The 16599-nt window shown below is 40.8% G+C and overlaps 1 protein-coding gene and 1 long non-coding RNA gene across 2 annotated transcripts in view; one reads left to right on the forward strand and one right to left on the reverse strand.

The window, feature by feature from the left end:
* Nucleotides 1-3875: 3875 nt before the first annotated feature.
* LOC308079906 overlaps nt 3876-16599 on the reverse strand; it is a 53664-nt gene continuing 40940 nt past the window's right edge. The window contains exons 2-3 of the long non-coding RNA XR_013932651.1: nt 7006-8090; nt 3876-3930 (exon numbers count right to left, since the gene is read on the reverse strand). This is a non-coding gene — a long non-coding RNA (uncharacterized lncRNA). The remainder of the gene's footprint in view (nt 3931-7005; nt 8091-16599) is intronic.
* LOC308079400 (sortilin) overlaps nt 14814-16599 on the forward strand; it is a 34683-nt gene continuing 32897 nt past the window's right edge. The window contains exon 1 of the mRNA XM_080420865.1: nt 14814-15227. Within this exon, the coding sequence (XP_080276991.1) occupies nt 14901-15227 (327 nt within the window). The 5' untranslated portion in view covers nt 14814-14900. The remainder of the gene's footprint in view (nt 15228-16599) is intronic.

Genomic DNA, 16599 nt, shown 5'->3' on the forward strand with positions numbered 1-16599 from the left:
CACGTCTCAGGCCCTTTTTAATAAGGGACTTGTACTTTGGCCAGACATCTGGATGTGGGATTGTTCAGACACAAACAGTGCGTATTTATTTTAGGTTGTAGAGGGGTCGTGTTGCATATCTCTGCAACACGATAGCATTGTGAAACCTCTCAGACTGTACATGAACTGTCCTCTGACAGGACCAGTGGTGTTAAAGTAACTAAGCACATGTTGTGAGCTTGTAGATCTGCTATTTTCAAAAGATGTTTTATACATTTTGAACACTTGTGAGACGGGACATTCGGTACAATGACTACTTTTACTTTTGGTACTTAAAGTATATTTTGATGCCGATACTTTTGCACTTTCACTCAAGCACATTTTGAATACGGGACTTCTACTTGTAACAGAGTAAGAGGAGGATACATTGCAGTATTGATACTTTTACTTTTACTAAAACATGTGAGTACGTCTTCCATCAGCTCTAGGAGCATCGTGTTGCATAATCTCTGCAACACAATAGCCTTGTGAAACCTCTCAGACTGTACCTGACCCACAACTGTCCTCTGACAGGACCCATGCTCTTCTCTGACTGCATGGGCTCAAACCAGTGTTGCCAGATTTTGCGAGAGAAACAGTCAACCAGTTCGATGAAAACAAGCCCAAAAGAAGTGACTAGCGGCCACATTATTTATTTGTTATTTGAAAATGTATTGTAGGATAAACCCCTTGAGATGCATCATCTCGTCTTCCAGGGGGTCCTCAAATCCTCACATGACCACACACACACAAAATAATCTTGTATGGGGGTCCCTGGCACAAAAGCTTTTCAGATGGGGGTCTGTGGACAAAAAAAATATTCATTTGGGGGTCCTTGACATGAAAATGTTTGAGAACCACTGGTTTAAACAACATTTAGGAAACAAGCCCAAATAAGCAACTAGAAAAAAGCCCCAAAAAACGCAACCCGCAACTACCAATATTTACAAGCAACTTCACAGAAAAACAATCCCAAACCCACCAGGGTTACTATAGCTAACTAAAACCTATAGCCTCACAGGCCAGCCTCTATTTCAGTCTCACTAAAACTTAGACTTAAACTATCAAATAAACTATCAAATAAAAAAATATATACACAAAAGCTTAGTTAAAAAAAAGTTATAAACACCTGAAAAATAAAATAAAATTAACACAGCAAAACTACTGCTGAGTTCAATTAACACTCAGGATTTTTAGTGCAGATTGGGGTCCCAGAGTTAAACATTGTATCAACTGAGGGTCCGTGGCCTAATGGCCCTTGAAATTAAAAAAAAAGGTTGAGGGCCAGTGGTCTACTGTGGGTCCAGGTGACATACCGGAGAAGGAGGGGGACACACTCCACACACAGGGACAGACTGACACCATACCGAGGGGTTTCTAATCCCCCCTCCATACCGTGGATGGTTTCCGTCTCGCCTCCATACTGTGGATGGTTTCCATCTCCCCTAAGAGCCCTTCAAGCACCGCTGTCCTCTGCTCAAAGCCCTGAGCTCTGTGCCCCCTCCCCTTCAACAGGACCCCTGTGCCCCAAAGCCCACCTACTGTATGTCCCCACCATAGACTGTAAAGAATATGGACGAAGGGAGCCCCATTGTTTTACTGTTGAGTAACCCCCCCCCCCCCTGAAAAAAATAATTCGAGGACCCCCCTGGGGGTCCCGAGGCTCCTGACCCACAGGTTGAGAATACATAGGCCAGTGGTTCTCAACCTGTGGGTCGGGACCCCCAGGGCGGTTGAGGTGTGTCAATGAGGTGTGAAAATAGCCGATCTACAAGCTCGTAGATCGGCTATTTTCCCAATATTTATCTGTGGAACTGAGTCAAACAAAATGTAATGCCTCAACTCCTACAATTCCAATTCCTTATTAGGGTGGGGGGCGGGGGTCCCCAGTTCAAATATGATTCTTTTGGGGGGTCACGGCTGTCCTAGGCTATACTGCATCACATGATGGTCACAAGCTGGGGACGTAAGTTTCGACCACACAGCTGCATTATAGGGTCAGGGGACCTTGAATCCTTGAAGCCTTGAATCGGACACTCCTACCATCATCAAATTATTGGTTTAGGAATGCGAAAAAGAAAAAAAAATCTCCATGAATTCAAGGCTTCATGGGGTGTGTAATTGATAGAACATAAGTCATTTGTTGGGTGAACTACTTTAAATGGTGTTTTCTACAGTAGCCTACAGTATGTATACTCAGTTCAGAGGAATTTGTTGGGGGAGTCATTCTTAGGCTACTATTTGAGGGAGAGACAATGACAGTAGCATTTGCTTGCGCTTAAGCTGCAGCAGCATGATTTCCTGTTGTCATGTCCTGACATGACCCTTGCCAGGAAATCAGATGTTAGCAAAACCAAAATCTATTTGTTGAAGTCTTAATTTACGCAAGTTATTATATTTTCAGCCCTATTATTATGATTATGATGATGATTATGATGATGATTTTTATTATTATTATTATTATTATTATTATTACTACATGTATTATTATTATTACCCTTATTATTATTACCCTTATTATTATTATTATTATTATTATTACACTTATTATTAATATAAATCGATCAACTCAGTCGCTCACTGGTGTTTCAAAACAATGGTTCTCAAAGTGGGATCCATGGCAGGGACCCTCAGAGTTCCTTGAGGGGTTCCAAATAGACCTTGACTCGTGAGGGTGTACAATATGGAACCAACAAATGGACCCTTTAGTTTATGGGGGTCCAATATATTGAAATTAAAAAGTTTGAGAAGCACTGTTCTAAAACATCACCTCAAGCAGGCACACACGACGTTTGATTTCAGAGCCAACGAGAGGATAAACACCTAAAAGTAAACTGTCTGGGAAATCCCACGGTTAACCATCGATCCAAGACGGTCATCTGTCACGACCGTCATGGATGAACTTCAACCTGGTGTTTGCACTTTTGCCATTCATTATTTTTAACAATAATAATAATCAGGCATGCAAACAGCCCCGAGGTGAAAAGGGTGACAACATGCTGTTTTTTTTCGGGGCAGGTGTCACACTATTGCCCTATTTGGATTCAAAACGGCTAGTGGAAGCTGAAAAGCTACAAGTTTGCATGTCTGAATAATGCAAAAACAGAAATATTTGTTTGCATTTGCTTTTTTTCTCCCTCATATATTTTCATAATAAAAAAATGCGTATCGTATCAAAATCGTATCGAACCGTATATCTAGGTGTGCCCTGGGATTTTTTGGCTATGCCAGGTGTGCCTTGGCACAAAAAAGGTTGATATACACTGGAGTAATGCATCAAAGTGCAATACACCTCCCAACCGATAGGGTCACGGGGCTGAAAGCACACGGAGGAAATACGAAAAAAAATAGCCACCGATCGTATTAAAATACTTTTTATTGAACAATACGGAAAATACGGGTACTTTTGAGGGCCCGTACATAATTTTAACATCCGTGGCCATGGGGTAAAGTACTTTATATTTGAAACTTGAACGTTTTTGTAAATATACGGGTTGTAAATGGAGAAAGTGCAAACGACAGGTTGAAGTTCATCTAGTTTCAGGACTATCCCACGGTATCATGACTCGAGGTGAGGTGAGGTTACGACACTATTACGCATTGACGCAACCGCGGTGACGCCAGTGTGCGTCTTCTCAGGAAGCGCTGCAGACTGGCTGATGAGGGAGCAGTACGCGTGCTGCACGATGAACACTCTCACTCAGGACTGCAGGACAGGACCAGACGTGTCGTGTGTAACGTTGCGGTGGAACAGAAAGAACAGCAAGAACGGCAACCAACTCATCTGAAAGATTTCTTATTGTTCCCTTTCGTTCGCTCTACAGGACGCGAAAAAAATATTTTATATTGTTGCAGTTAAGGTGAAGCTGAATTAAACCAGGATTCATCATTGGAGATAAAGGCAGTGTGGATCTGGTATGTTTCCCTCTACACATATCAGTGTGTGCGTGGACAGTCCACGGGTATATTTCCTGCGTAATGCTGTATGCAGATTAGATCGATTACTATTATATTTTTGGACAACTGTATGACTCTGTGACTCGTCAAGGTAGCAGTGATCAGGTAGCCTCGGAAACCCATGCCCTTTTTTTTGGTTTAGTGATCAGGTAGAAGCACTCATGATTTATTTAAAGGGCAAGACCACTTTGGTAGAGGTTTGGGGTTGTGTAGTTACCTTGCCATGATGTAACTCCAAAGGTGGGCAAGAAATACAAAAATAATTCCTCCATTGATTAGAAATTGATAATTCAAATGCTCCTCATTGACTAGTGTATGGTGAAACAGCTCTAAACGTCACTCTTTTAGCACAAAGTTGATTCAGACAATATAGAGCATCACTAAAATGTGTTTACATGCTAAAAGAGTGACTTTGAGAGCTGTTTCACTGTACAATGTAAGTCAATGAGGAGCATATTTTGAATTATCAATTACTAATCAATGGAGCCAATGTATGTTTTGTAATAAATCAAAATCTACAGAGTATAGTAACTAAAGTTTTCAAATAATTGACGTGGAGTAAAAGTACAATAGTTGCCTCTGAGATGTAGTGGAAATACTCCAGTAGCCTAAAGTAAAAAAAATACCTTGAAATTGTAGTTAAGTACTTGAGTAAATATACTTAGTTACTTTACACCACTGGTAGTAGAATACTACTACAGTGTCGCTTCAGGCTTGACGACAAGGGCTCACAGTGTTTACTTTCAGATTGTAGATCAGCTCAGAATGTCTCTGACTCAGTCTCCGCTGATAGATTCATCCCAGATGTAAGTTCCCTGATAAAAAGCAGAAGTGAGGCAGTAGTTCTCAAACCTTTTCATGCGAAGGACCCCCAAATTGATTTCAGACCCCCATCTGAAACTGTTTTGTGCCAGGGACCCAGAAGAGAAGATTTGAGAACCAATGACTTAAGGCAGGGGTATTCAACTAGATTAGGCAGGGGGCCACAATTGTAAAATTACTTGAAGTCGAGGGCCACAAGACATACTGTACAAACAAAAAAGGTTCATGGTTTAACCCTGTAAGACCCGGATATATTTGTACTTGCAATATATATTTTAAAACCTTTCAGATGGTCTTGTAGGAGTACTTTGGAGAGGAAAATATAATGTTTTTTTTTAAAATATGTTTTGGTACGTTTTTATGCAAATGTTGCCATATAGCAACGTTGGGTCCATCAGATAGCAAAATTTCCTATAGGCCATTTTTATGGATAACATGGCAAATGTGTAATTACTTCACTAAAACAACTTAAAGGAGGAGTTCACCCAAAAAATTACTTATTTTCTATCAATTACACACCCCATGAAGCCTTGATTTCATGGATTTATTTTTGTTTTTGTGGCATTCCTAAGACAATAATTTGATGACCGTGTGTATTTCCGGTAGGAGACACAAATAATCTACTTTGTGTCTCCTACCGGATACATTAGCCGGTAGGAGACGGGAATCAAATTATTGGCTTAGGAATGCGACAAAATTTGCATTGATAAAAGGATGCAAACTGATCTCCACCCAATATGACCCTGCACATTCCTGACAATTCACACCTGCTCTGCAAAATGAGACAGGCACCCCCAATCACTTTCTTTTCAGTTGTGATAGTCCCAGAAACAGTTTTTCTCTCCTGCAAAGCACAGGCGGACATCACACTTGTTGCAGCTCACAATGGTGTAACCTGAACAACCAGTATTCCTGCAGCGCCCTTTCTGTGTCTTCATTGGGAAGTGTCCAACTTGGTCTTTGCAAACATCTGATGGCTGATGCGGTCGTGCCACCTTGTATGGAGTGCTCGGACTCTCTTCCAGTTGTCTCTTCTGAGCTGAAGATGGCCGTCCCCTCTTTGGCGTTCTGACTGCAGTGTCCACCTGATTAGAACAGAATAAATTATTATACACATCAAAGATGATGTGATGATGATTGCCCCTATGATTGCCCCTCATCATCATTACATTGCCCCTAAGTACCCACCACCCCTCGAATGAATAATGAACAACCCCCACAACCCCCCAACAATTACCACATTGGTCCCACTGTCCTTGTAGTATTGAAAGAAAATTAAACATACTGAGAAATAACAAGGGAATATATTGGTTAAACTATGGTTGAATATGTATTGTTTAGGGGGAGAGAGAAAGTTTGGGTGGACATTTTCTGAGGCTTACAGCTCAAAGCAAATAATTCAGTTTTTGCAGTGATGTGTTCTACCGTGGTACGGTGTATACGCCGTATACAGTGCAGATTTTTTTGGGGGAAAGCGTATACAGTCTAATAACCATTTCATCCATTGAAAACGCGATAGCGTATCGCGCATGTCGCGCAGGGAATAATTATCGTATACCCTCCGAAAAAAACTAGATCACACCACTGAGTTTTTGTGAACAAAGGAACCAGCTGAGGACTCCTAACATAAAATGTTATGGTTCTGACTGTTAAAACAATGGTTACAAATATCATTGGAAATTAGAAATTAAAGTAAAAATGCACATATAGCCTACTCTCTCTCACTGTTTCTCTCTCTCATATATATATATATATATATATATATATATATATATATATATATATATATATATATATATATATATATATGCAAAGTGGGGGAAATACACATATAACTGTTTAAATCTATTGTGAAAACTATATATAAGGCTGAACAGTAGCAGGTGAACATTAGGCCTACCCTTGTATTTTTTGCAACCAAGACTTGTGTAGCGTTGTGTTGGATTCATTTCATGTATGTATTTTCAGACAGTTGAACCACTTAAACCCTCAATACTGGTCTGCTCTTTTTTTCCCCCTACACCAAACCTCTTTGCCGAAAATAGCTGATCTACAAGCTCATAATGCCTCGCAGCGCGAGGCGTTATGAGCTTGTAGATCAGCGGACCCCGTGTTGAAGACCCCTGTTTTAGCCTATCAAGCACAATGGACATGTCTGTGTATTCTAAACCTGACCTCACACTAAACAATGACCATCGTTTCCTTCACAGGAGACGGTCCTGTCATCTGTTGGAGCGATGCTCTCCGCTATCCTGAAGCTGTATGTCCTCGGGACGGCGGTCACCGTCTTCGCGGTCATTCTGCGAGCGCTGGACTCCTTCGGTGGCCTCATGCATGTCCAAGAAAACCGTGCTGCCGCAGAGCTGAGTCAGCAGACGGAGGGACCACCACGACCTTCGAGCAACCAGAGACGGCCGGCGGTGATCAAATGCATCGGCACGTGATGGGAGACACCAGCGTTTGTCCCATTGAATCAACAGTGTGACAATATGACAATTGGAGATTAACTAAAGTACATTTACTTGGAGTACTGATGTACATTTTTAGTATCTGTACTGTACTGTAGAAACAGTGAAAATAGCCTCAGTCTACAAGTACATAACATGCCACGATGCAACGCGTTGTGAGCTTATAGATTGATTCATTGATTGAATACTTTATTACTCAGAAATGTAAACAGCACCAGGTACAGTCAGACATTAAGGCTAAAAGGATTCCACAAAAAAGTCCTGGGGACTTCTTTCCATTGTGGTAATGTAATTCAATGTATCAACATAGCATAAAAAAATAACAGAACAATACATGTCATCAACAAATACAAAGCCCTATACATTATGTACAAAGGAGCTGTTTCACTATTTTTGAAGACGTGGGGATATTTGTCCAGGAGCGAGTATCTATACTTTGTCTCAAGCACTGGGGGTTGTTGAGTATACTTTGTCCACCACTGGATGCAGGTCAATGTCTACCGTGGGAATGGATTAGAAGCATTGTTCTCCAGTAACTGTAGCCTCTGTGCCGGTTCTGCAGCTGAAGAAATATTGTTGAACTTGTCTCGCCTCATTCAGTAAACAAAGCTCTGGAATGTTTAATTTACCCACAGTGGCTTCTCACACTGATGGCCAAGTGTAGTCTGCAAATGTTACAAACAAATACGATACAAACAAATAACTACTTTGTGCACTTTGGAATAGGTATTGCACTTCTTTCTTTTTTTCTTCTTACTTTTGTCAAACACGGGGTTCTGAATATGCATTATTGCAAGTGATGTTTTTTCTACATTTATATTTGTACTGACACATTTTGTATTGATAATACATTCGTTATGAATATATATATTTTTCTTGATGATTTATTTTGCTTGTAAAAAAAAAAGGTTATGCCTTGACAGTGGTTCTCAACCTGTGGGAAAATATTTTGGAAGGTCAGATGATTAGCTTAATGTGAAACATTGTTTTCTCACTCAACAGTAAACAAACCAACATACAGTATACAATAAGTGTATACAGGGTTATCTGCACATTTCTTAAGTGACATTTTAAGGACTTTTAAATACTTTAATACCTCTAAAATGAAACCAAAAAGATAAATAAGACCATTACTGCATCAAAAGTTAACAACAACTATACTATAAAAAAATGTCTAAATTGTCAAATATTACTTGAGAAAAGTAATCTGTGGAACTGAGCCAAACTAAATGTAATGCCTCAACGCCTACAATTCCAAGTGCTTGTCAGGGTGGGAGGTCCCCAATGGTCTATATGGTCTATATAAGATGAATCAGTCTCTTTGTTTCCAGGCATGGTTAGTCAGACCAGCAGTTAATACAGTAATTGCCAAAATAGACTACTTAGGAACAGGGTTCATGTCCCTGAGGAGTCTGAAATCTTTGTCTCTGAGATGCTGAGAATGACTCATAGGGATTTACACAGTAAAGGCTAACTGTGCATGATTTGCGTCCACAAGCTTACTGGGGGCTTCTTGGCAGATAGCCAAAGTTATTGAAGTACACTCATGGGCACATGCAGTGCAAATAGTATGTCTAATAAGTAAGCCCAAAGGAAATTCAAAGGGAGTTTTCTGAAACTATGCTTTTGGACCAAGTTTCAAAGAACACCCAAATCTCTGACCAGCCTCGTCCAAAACCTTTGACCAAAAGCCCAGAATTATCAAACAGTCCCAGTCCCAGAGGTGTACTTTCTGTATTTTGACAGTGCAGAAATAATGGGATTAATTTTTTATCTAGCTGCTGTAGCTATCTTGTTGAGTCAAGCCCAATTGATATACTCTGGCATATGACAGAGCATAAATCACCTTTGACTTGCCAGAACATGAGAAGGTTGTTTACAAATCACTGCTCAATCTGAGCACCAACATCAGTTTCCCACCAGGATTTCGTTTTATTATCCATACAGGACTTGGAAATAGCCAATCTACAAGCTCACAACGTGCCATGGTGCAATGCGCTGCAGCAAACAGCAGCATACTGCAAAGAAAGAATGTCTGGGTTTACAATGTTGTGGCCGTTATCATTACAAAAGTGCCACAGGGTCACTCACTACACAAGCCAGACATCTTGTTGTAGTCATGGACTCAGACTTCACCTACAACAGCCACATTAACACAATTACAAAGTCCGCCTACTGTCACCTTAAGAATATAGCAACGATTAAAGGACTTATGTCTTATGTGGGATTCAGTGGGTCTCCTAAAACATTCTTAGACGGCTGTGATTGATTCATAACACTGCTTATCGAGTCCTTACTAATACAAGAAAGTGGACAATACTGTTGTTTCTTAGATCTTTACATTGGCTCCGTAGCTCCCTGTCTGTCAAATAATTAATTTCAAAATACAACTGTTGGTTTATAAAGCATGCTGGGTGGGTTTAGGGCCGAAATACATCTGGGATCTTATGATACATATAATGAACCCTCCAGACCTCTCAGGTCATCTGGGATAGGTCCGATTTCTAGCATCACAACTAAACATGGATAAGCAGCGTTCAGTTTTTATGCACCACATATCTGGAACAAGCTCCAAGAAAACTGTACGTCTGCTACTCGTCTCAGTTATTTTAAATCACAGCTGAAGACGTTTCTGTTTGCCACTGGCTTTTACTGAGGCTTTCCCCCGCCTTCTTTTTTATTATTTTATTATTTTTATTCTTATTTTTCAGTTTTATTTTAATTTTAACCATTAAAACCGGGAAAGTGTCATTTCTAGATTTTGCCGTGGCTATTCAAAAATAGCAGATGTACAAGCTTGCAAGCTTGTGCATCTGCTATTTTTGAACATTTTTGAAAAATCTTTCAAAGTGTGCGAACTACTGATTTAGAATTAAGGCATTTGTAAAAATCGGCCCCAGGTCTTAACTTTAGGCTTAACTTCAAATGTCCTTTTATAATGTGTTTATTGTGCATGTCTTAGTTAATGCTTTGTTTCTTAATGTCTTAATGCTGAATGTTATGCGCAAAGCACTTTGAATGGCATTGATGTTGAAATGTTCTAATAAGATGAACAAACGTGCTGTGCCTTGCACTGAATGCTTGTGAATGTGTGGGTGGGTGTTGAGGGATGTTGGGCAAAAAGCCCAACTCCCCTTGGAAAACGGCGGAGTAAGACCCATTGTTTGTATAATCCAAATATGTGCATCACAGGACGTTATTCTCTCTTTTTGAAGGAAGGGAGAGACCTTGCTTACTCCCGCGGCGGGAAATAGTTTCAGCTTCCCCCAGCTTACATGGTCATGATGAGCACTCGAGGTGGGAGGAGGGGTTACTTAGGGCAGTGGTTCTCAAACTCTTTCATGCCAAGGACCCCCAAAATGTGTATTTGGCTGTGGACCCCTGCGGATTGTTTAAAAACAATCTAAATTATTCCAAAATGTCCAAATGTCCTTTCAAACATTTTCAAAAATAGCAGATGAACAAGGTCGCAGTGCTGCACAAAGGGACGCACTGCGTTTCTCTATCCAATCAGGATAGAGAACTCAGTCAGGATACAGATTAAACAAGTGAAATTGGAAGTGGTGACACAAATAAATGAGCTGAACAAATTGGAACTGGAACGCTAAAAAAATAAAGCTGATAAATGGGTACTCTTTCCTGATTGGCTGAAATTCTGTCACCTACCTGAAAATTTATTTTCTGTTTATTAAAGAGCTGGAGAGACAGGGAGACCTCTGTGACTGAACAAACACTCTATAGCAATGACTATCAGAATATAGTGCTTTAACCTTTTAATACAAAACTTTTTGTTTTAACCAAAAAATATCACTTACCCTACCTTTAAACATCTGTTTTAATGTTTTAGACTTGTGTATAATGCAAGATGTTTTGTTGGATCAAACATTGAGTTTCCATACCCTCCATTCCTTTCCATTCATCATTCTAGTCCCACCATGAAGTGGAAAATGTACCTCTATTTCAGGGGTAACTACAGTCACTTCTGCAATAAATGGGCAGACTTATTTGAAGTGACCATGAGGGTAAAACGTTTCTGAATACAGTTACAGTAGCTGTAGTCGAATGACCCATCTTCATCTACAGTTCTCTTATCTTGTGTGCATTTAGAAGTGACGCATTCTACTCTATAGAGGAAACAAACCTTAAAGGGTCTCCGGTAGGAGACAAAAAGGAGACTCTTTTAACAAATTAACAGAGAGGCATAGTGTCAACCTCTCCTTAAGGCAGCCTGCATTCCTACTGAGCTGTTTATATATTCTGCAGACACCACCCTTCCATAATCCTAATCAGCCAACCACAGTATAACAGCAATCTACCCAAGATACTCCCCGTCATCAAGATGAACAGACACCCCTCAATCAGATCTTCTAGCACCAATCACCCAACTATAAACAGCTAGGCTCCAAGAGGCGCGCTCCCCCATAACAGCATCTTCCTGCGCAGATAAACTAAACACAGAATGTGCACCTTTCTGTGCACCTTTCTCATTCCCAGTCTGTGTGACTGGGAATGACAAGCACAACATATATTTCAATATGAATGTGTACTGATGAACTTAAACATGTGGGGGAAATGTGTCCACAAGAGACTACTCTGACAGTGAGAACACAGCAGAGGAGAACTTTTTTTTAACCATCATCCCACTGAGATACATCAAGTGTCAAGACATGACAGAATCCAGAGCTTGCAGATATTAACCCTATATGGTTGACCGGAGTCACTCAGGGCTCTGTACTAGTAGCCTAGTGTATTTTCAGTTTTTTGTTATTGTGGGGAAAGCTTTCGCAGAAAATCCGATCGACAAGCTCACAACACGTCGACGCGTTTGTGAGCTTGTTGATCTGCTATGTTCCGCGAAAGTCTTCCCCACAATAAGGATGCTGCAGGGTTTAAGTGGTTAAAACCAGCCCAAGAGTAATTTGAGCACCTATTCATCTTTGCTGATTCATCCAGTGTATCATGTATCCTGACACATTGTTGCTTTTTATTTCTGAGGCATCAGGCTGCATCATGTCTTTTACTGAGTTGAGGAACCAAAACCAAAGAATATGCCCTTGTGTACTTGTGTATAGGAATATGGGGCCTTGGATCGATTACAAGTGGAACACCCTCCTCTACAAGCCACTATTGTCAAAACCTCTGTCAAGTGACTGTTAAAGAATGTGTGTAGTCCACTCCTCTATGAAGATGCTGCTGCAGCTGCTGCTGCTGCTGCTGCTGATGATGATGATGATGATGATGATGATGATGATGATGATGATGATGATGATGATGATGATGATGATTGATGAGTGTGGCATGCCCCGCCCTATCAGATCTTCCCCTCTCCATTGAATCCAGGTTCAAGACTCTAGACCAGGGGTCTTCAACAGGGGGTCCGGGACCCATAGGGGGTCCTCAGAGTTACTACAGGGGGGCCGCCACATCTTTGTGTGATAGCCTATCGTCAGTCGAAAATAGCAGATCTACAAGCTCACACTGTAGGTCGGCTGTTTTCATCAAAGAGGGAAGTGTATAAGAGGGGATAAAAGAGGGGACCAAGTACAGAGTCAAAGGTCAAGTTTACTAAGTTTAAGTGGTTAAATGTCTGAAATAAAGAAAACAATAACACACATTTACATAACACTGATGATAGTCAATGAAGCTATCTATTAAATCTATGAAAAAGTTTAATCTAAAACACAATTTTATACAATATGTATCTCTCTCTCAGTCTCACCTAAGGGGTCCATGGCCTGAAAAACATTGAAGACCCCTGGCTATAGACTATTGTGGTCTAGACTAGAGTCTAGATAGATTTTTATTGTTTTTAATGATGGTTGTTTCATTGCGTTTTATTATCTCATTGTAGCACTTTAATCAACAAGAGTTGTTTTTTAATGGGCTTTACAATACAGTCATTTAGCAGACGCTTTATCCAATTTGATTTGGTGTTATTGATGATGATGATGATGATGATTAATTGTCAGACTAATAGCCTATGCACCCTTTCCACGTGCATGACCACGTCTGTGAAAGAGATCTCAGACATATTAATATGAAACCAAATGTACCGCAGACTGAAATAAATGACTCTTTGGCCCTGGGACGTCCCAACCACACCGGGTGTTCTGTTTCAGATGATCCCTGTGGTCCTTAGTCTGCCTCTTAGGACACCATAACTTGATGCATTGTCCTTTAGCTTAGTGGTTCTCAACCTTTTCAGGCCGTGACTCCCCAAAATGATCATATTTGACCTGGGGACCCCCAAAATAATCATATTTGAACTGGGGACCCCCCACCCTGACAAGGACTTGGAATTGTAGGCATTACATTTAGTTTGACACAGTTCCACATAAAAAAATTGAAAATAGCTAATCACAACGCGTTGCGAGGAGTTGTGAGCTTGACTTTCTTAGACACAATTTGGCCAATGTCGACCAGTTTAATAGTATAGTTTGTTGATTAGCCTATATGCAGTAATGGTCTTTTTCATTTCATTTCTTATTTTTTCCGTATTAAAAGGGTCTTAAAAGTCGATCCTTAAATTGTCACTTTACTGTCATCTGCGGACCTTCCCAAAATCATGTGGGGACCCCCTTGAGGGTCCCGACCCACAGGTTGAGGACCCCTCTATTGCTACCTATAGCTCTACTGTGCTGCGTGTAAAAATGAGTAAATGTCTCCCTCTGCCGTCCAGATATGCCCATTGCATAGCAGGGAACACAACTTATGCATACTGTAGTCTGTATTGCATATGATTCATAAATGTTATTATATGTTTCATACAAGAGGATTTTGTTTGGTTTGTTGCTTTAGTTTGCGCTCCGTGCAGACTTAACTGTCCACTGGCAACTATAGCCATAGCCATGTATTTGCTGTGTATTATAATAACTGGGAGGGAACTCATAAAGATTTGACTCTTGGTAACTAGTTTCAGATTTTTGGCATGGTGTTAGTTATGGGCTGGGCATAAGGTTTTCAAAAACCATCGCAAACGAGTTGGGCTCACCCCCTAGTGGTCTGTTTGCAATAACTCCAATATTAGGTATGGTTGAACCCAAATAATTGATAGATTTTTTCCCCCAATGGAAGTAATTTCAATTTTACTAGATGTTTTTGGACGCTATTTAGCATGCCCAATAGTAACAGAATCCATTACAAATATGTTCTATCAATTATTTGGGGTTTCAACCATATACCTAAACTATCTAATATTGGAGTTATTGGAAACGGACCACTAGGGGGCGAGCCCAACTCGATTGCGATGATTTTAGAATGCCCATATCTAACGCCATACCAAACATAAAAAAGAAAAAACTTACCAATAGCCAAATCTTGATTTTTTTGACGAGTTCCCTTCCCTCCCAGCAATAATAGGCTACTGTGTATAATAATAGAGATGCAAATCTCCCATCAGTTCAGTTGACCCGCATGATGCGGGCGGAGACAAACTGCCCTGCATGTATGCACAGCACTTTTTATGTTAATGACCCGTCAAAGCCGTCTCGCCCCCTGCCTCTCAAGAGCGACACTTGTGACTTCATGCCCCGGGTGACAGAGAGACAGACAGACAGACGTATACCGGTACATCACGTTAACTGACCATCCGCGACCAAGAGCGCACTTTTTGGGGACCTATACTGCTCTACAACCATGATCTGGAGACTTGTGCTTCTTCTGGGAGGAGTGTGCCTTCTTTGTGTGGGTGCTGGGGTGGCTGATCAGCAGCAGCAGCAGGGTAGCAGACCGACGCACCGAAGCCGGAGGAGTGTGACTTTCCACCGGCCTCAGCATCCTGCTGAGGCCGGTGGAAAGTCACACTTCTCCGGTGAGAGCGAGACGCGCAGAGCGGTGCGCTCCGCGCGCCCCGCGCGTCCGGGGAGGGACGCCAAGGTGGTCCCTCACGGCCCTGCCTTCACCTCCTGTCGCGTCCCCCTGACCCCCGCCGAGCACAGGGTCCTGGACGGCAGCACACACGAGGTGAGACAGAGCTACTTACACAGTGGTGTAAAGTAACTACGTACATTTACTCAAGTATTGCTCTTAAGTACAATTTTTGAAGCATTTTTCTTTTCACTTTTACAGAGTATTTCCAGTTTTCAGTACTTTTACTTCTACTCCCCGACATCTCAGAGGCAAATATTGTACTTTTACTCCATTACATATATTTCGGCCATTTGAAAATAGCAGATCTACAAGCTCACAATGAGTCCCGATGCCACGCATTGTGAGCTTGTAGTTCTATTTTCAAAAGATTTATATACATTTCACAACTTGTGAAATGGGACATTCTACCTACACAAGGAGTAGCCTACTTTCTACTTTTGGTAGTTTAGGCTACATTTTGATACCAATACTTTTGATTGATTGATTGATGTACTTTATTTAGTAAGACATGAGAACAGTACATGACAGTACATAACAGTACATGGAAGTACAAATTCACAATACAAGGTCTACTAAACTGGAAATCTCATTAAGCACTGAGCTTGTTTAAGATGAGAACCCCATGCACACAAATCATGATGACATAAGAGACAGACAGACAGATACACACTACTATACAGAATGTCATACAATCAGTTTACAGGTTACAGGTTTTGTAGCCTACTTTTACTCAAATACATTTTGAATTCCGGACTTCTAGTTGTAACAGAGTATTTCTACATTGCAGTATTGATACTTTTACTTAAGTAAAAAATGTGAGTACTTTTACCACTACTGGCTATATGATCTTTGACAGAAAATGCGTTTTGGTGGTAATAATGTTGGTCTAATGAACATGCTTAATGATGATCAGCTAATTGTATATGCTTTGATGCTGATGGACTAAAAAGCTTGTTTACTTTTTCTTTTTTAATGTTAATTTAATTTGATGGTTAAAGAAAAGGAGAAACACCATATATGCAGCAGCAGCAAATAGCTTATAATGTATGTATGAGTTTGTTTTTCAGAGGTGTGATCTCTCTCTCTCTCTCTCTCTCTCTCTCTCTCTCTCTCTCTCTCTCTCTGTATCTCTCTGTATCTCTCTCTGTATCTCTGTCTGTCTGTCTGTCTGTCTGTCTGTCTGTCTGTCTGTCTGTCTGTCTGTCTGTCTGTCTGTCTGTCTGTCTGTCTGTCTGTCTGTCTGTCTGTCTGTCTGTCTGTCTGTCTGTTGTAACTACGGTCGTTAATGTAGTGATGTGCAAGATGATGTTGTGGGCCAAGGTACAACATCTTTTCTCCAATGTACATGTTCCACGAAAATCACTACGTGGTTTGACTGACAAAACTGTGCACTTAGTGAGACAATGGACTGGTCTTAACACACACACAACACGTGACATTATATTTCACAGTAAACGTGAGGGTG

Source organism: Gymnoscopelus braueri (assembly GCF_963280865.1).
Source record: "Gymnoscopelus braueri genome assembly, chromosome: 23".
Classification (NCBI taxonomy): domain Eukaryota; kingdom Metazoa; phylum Chordata; class Actinopteri; order Myctophiformes; family Myctophidae; genus Gymnoscopelus; species Gymnoscopelus braueri.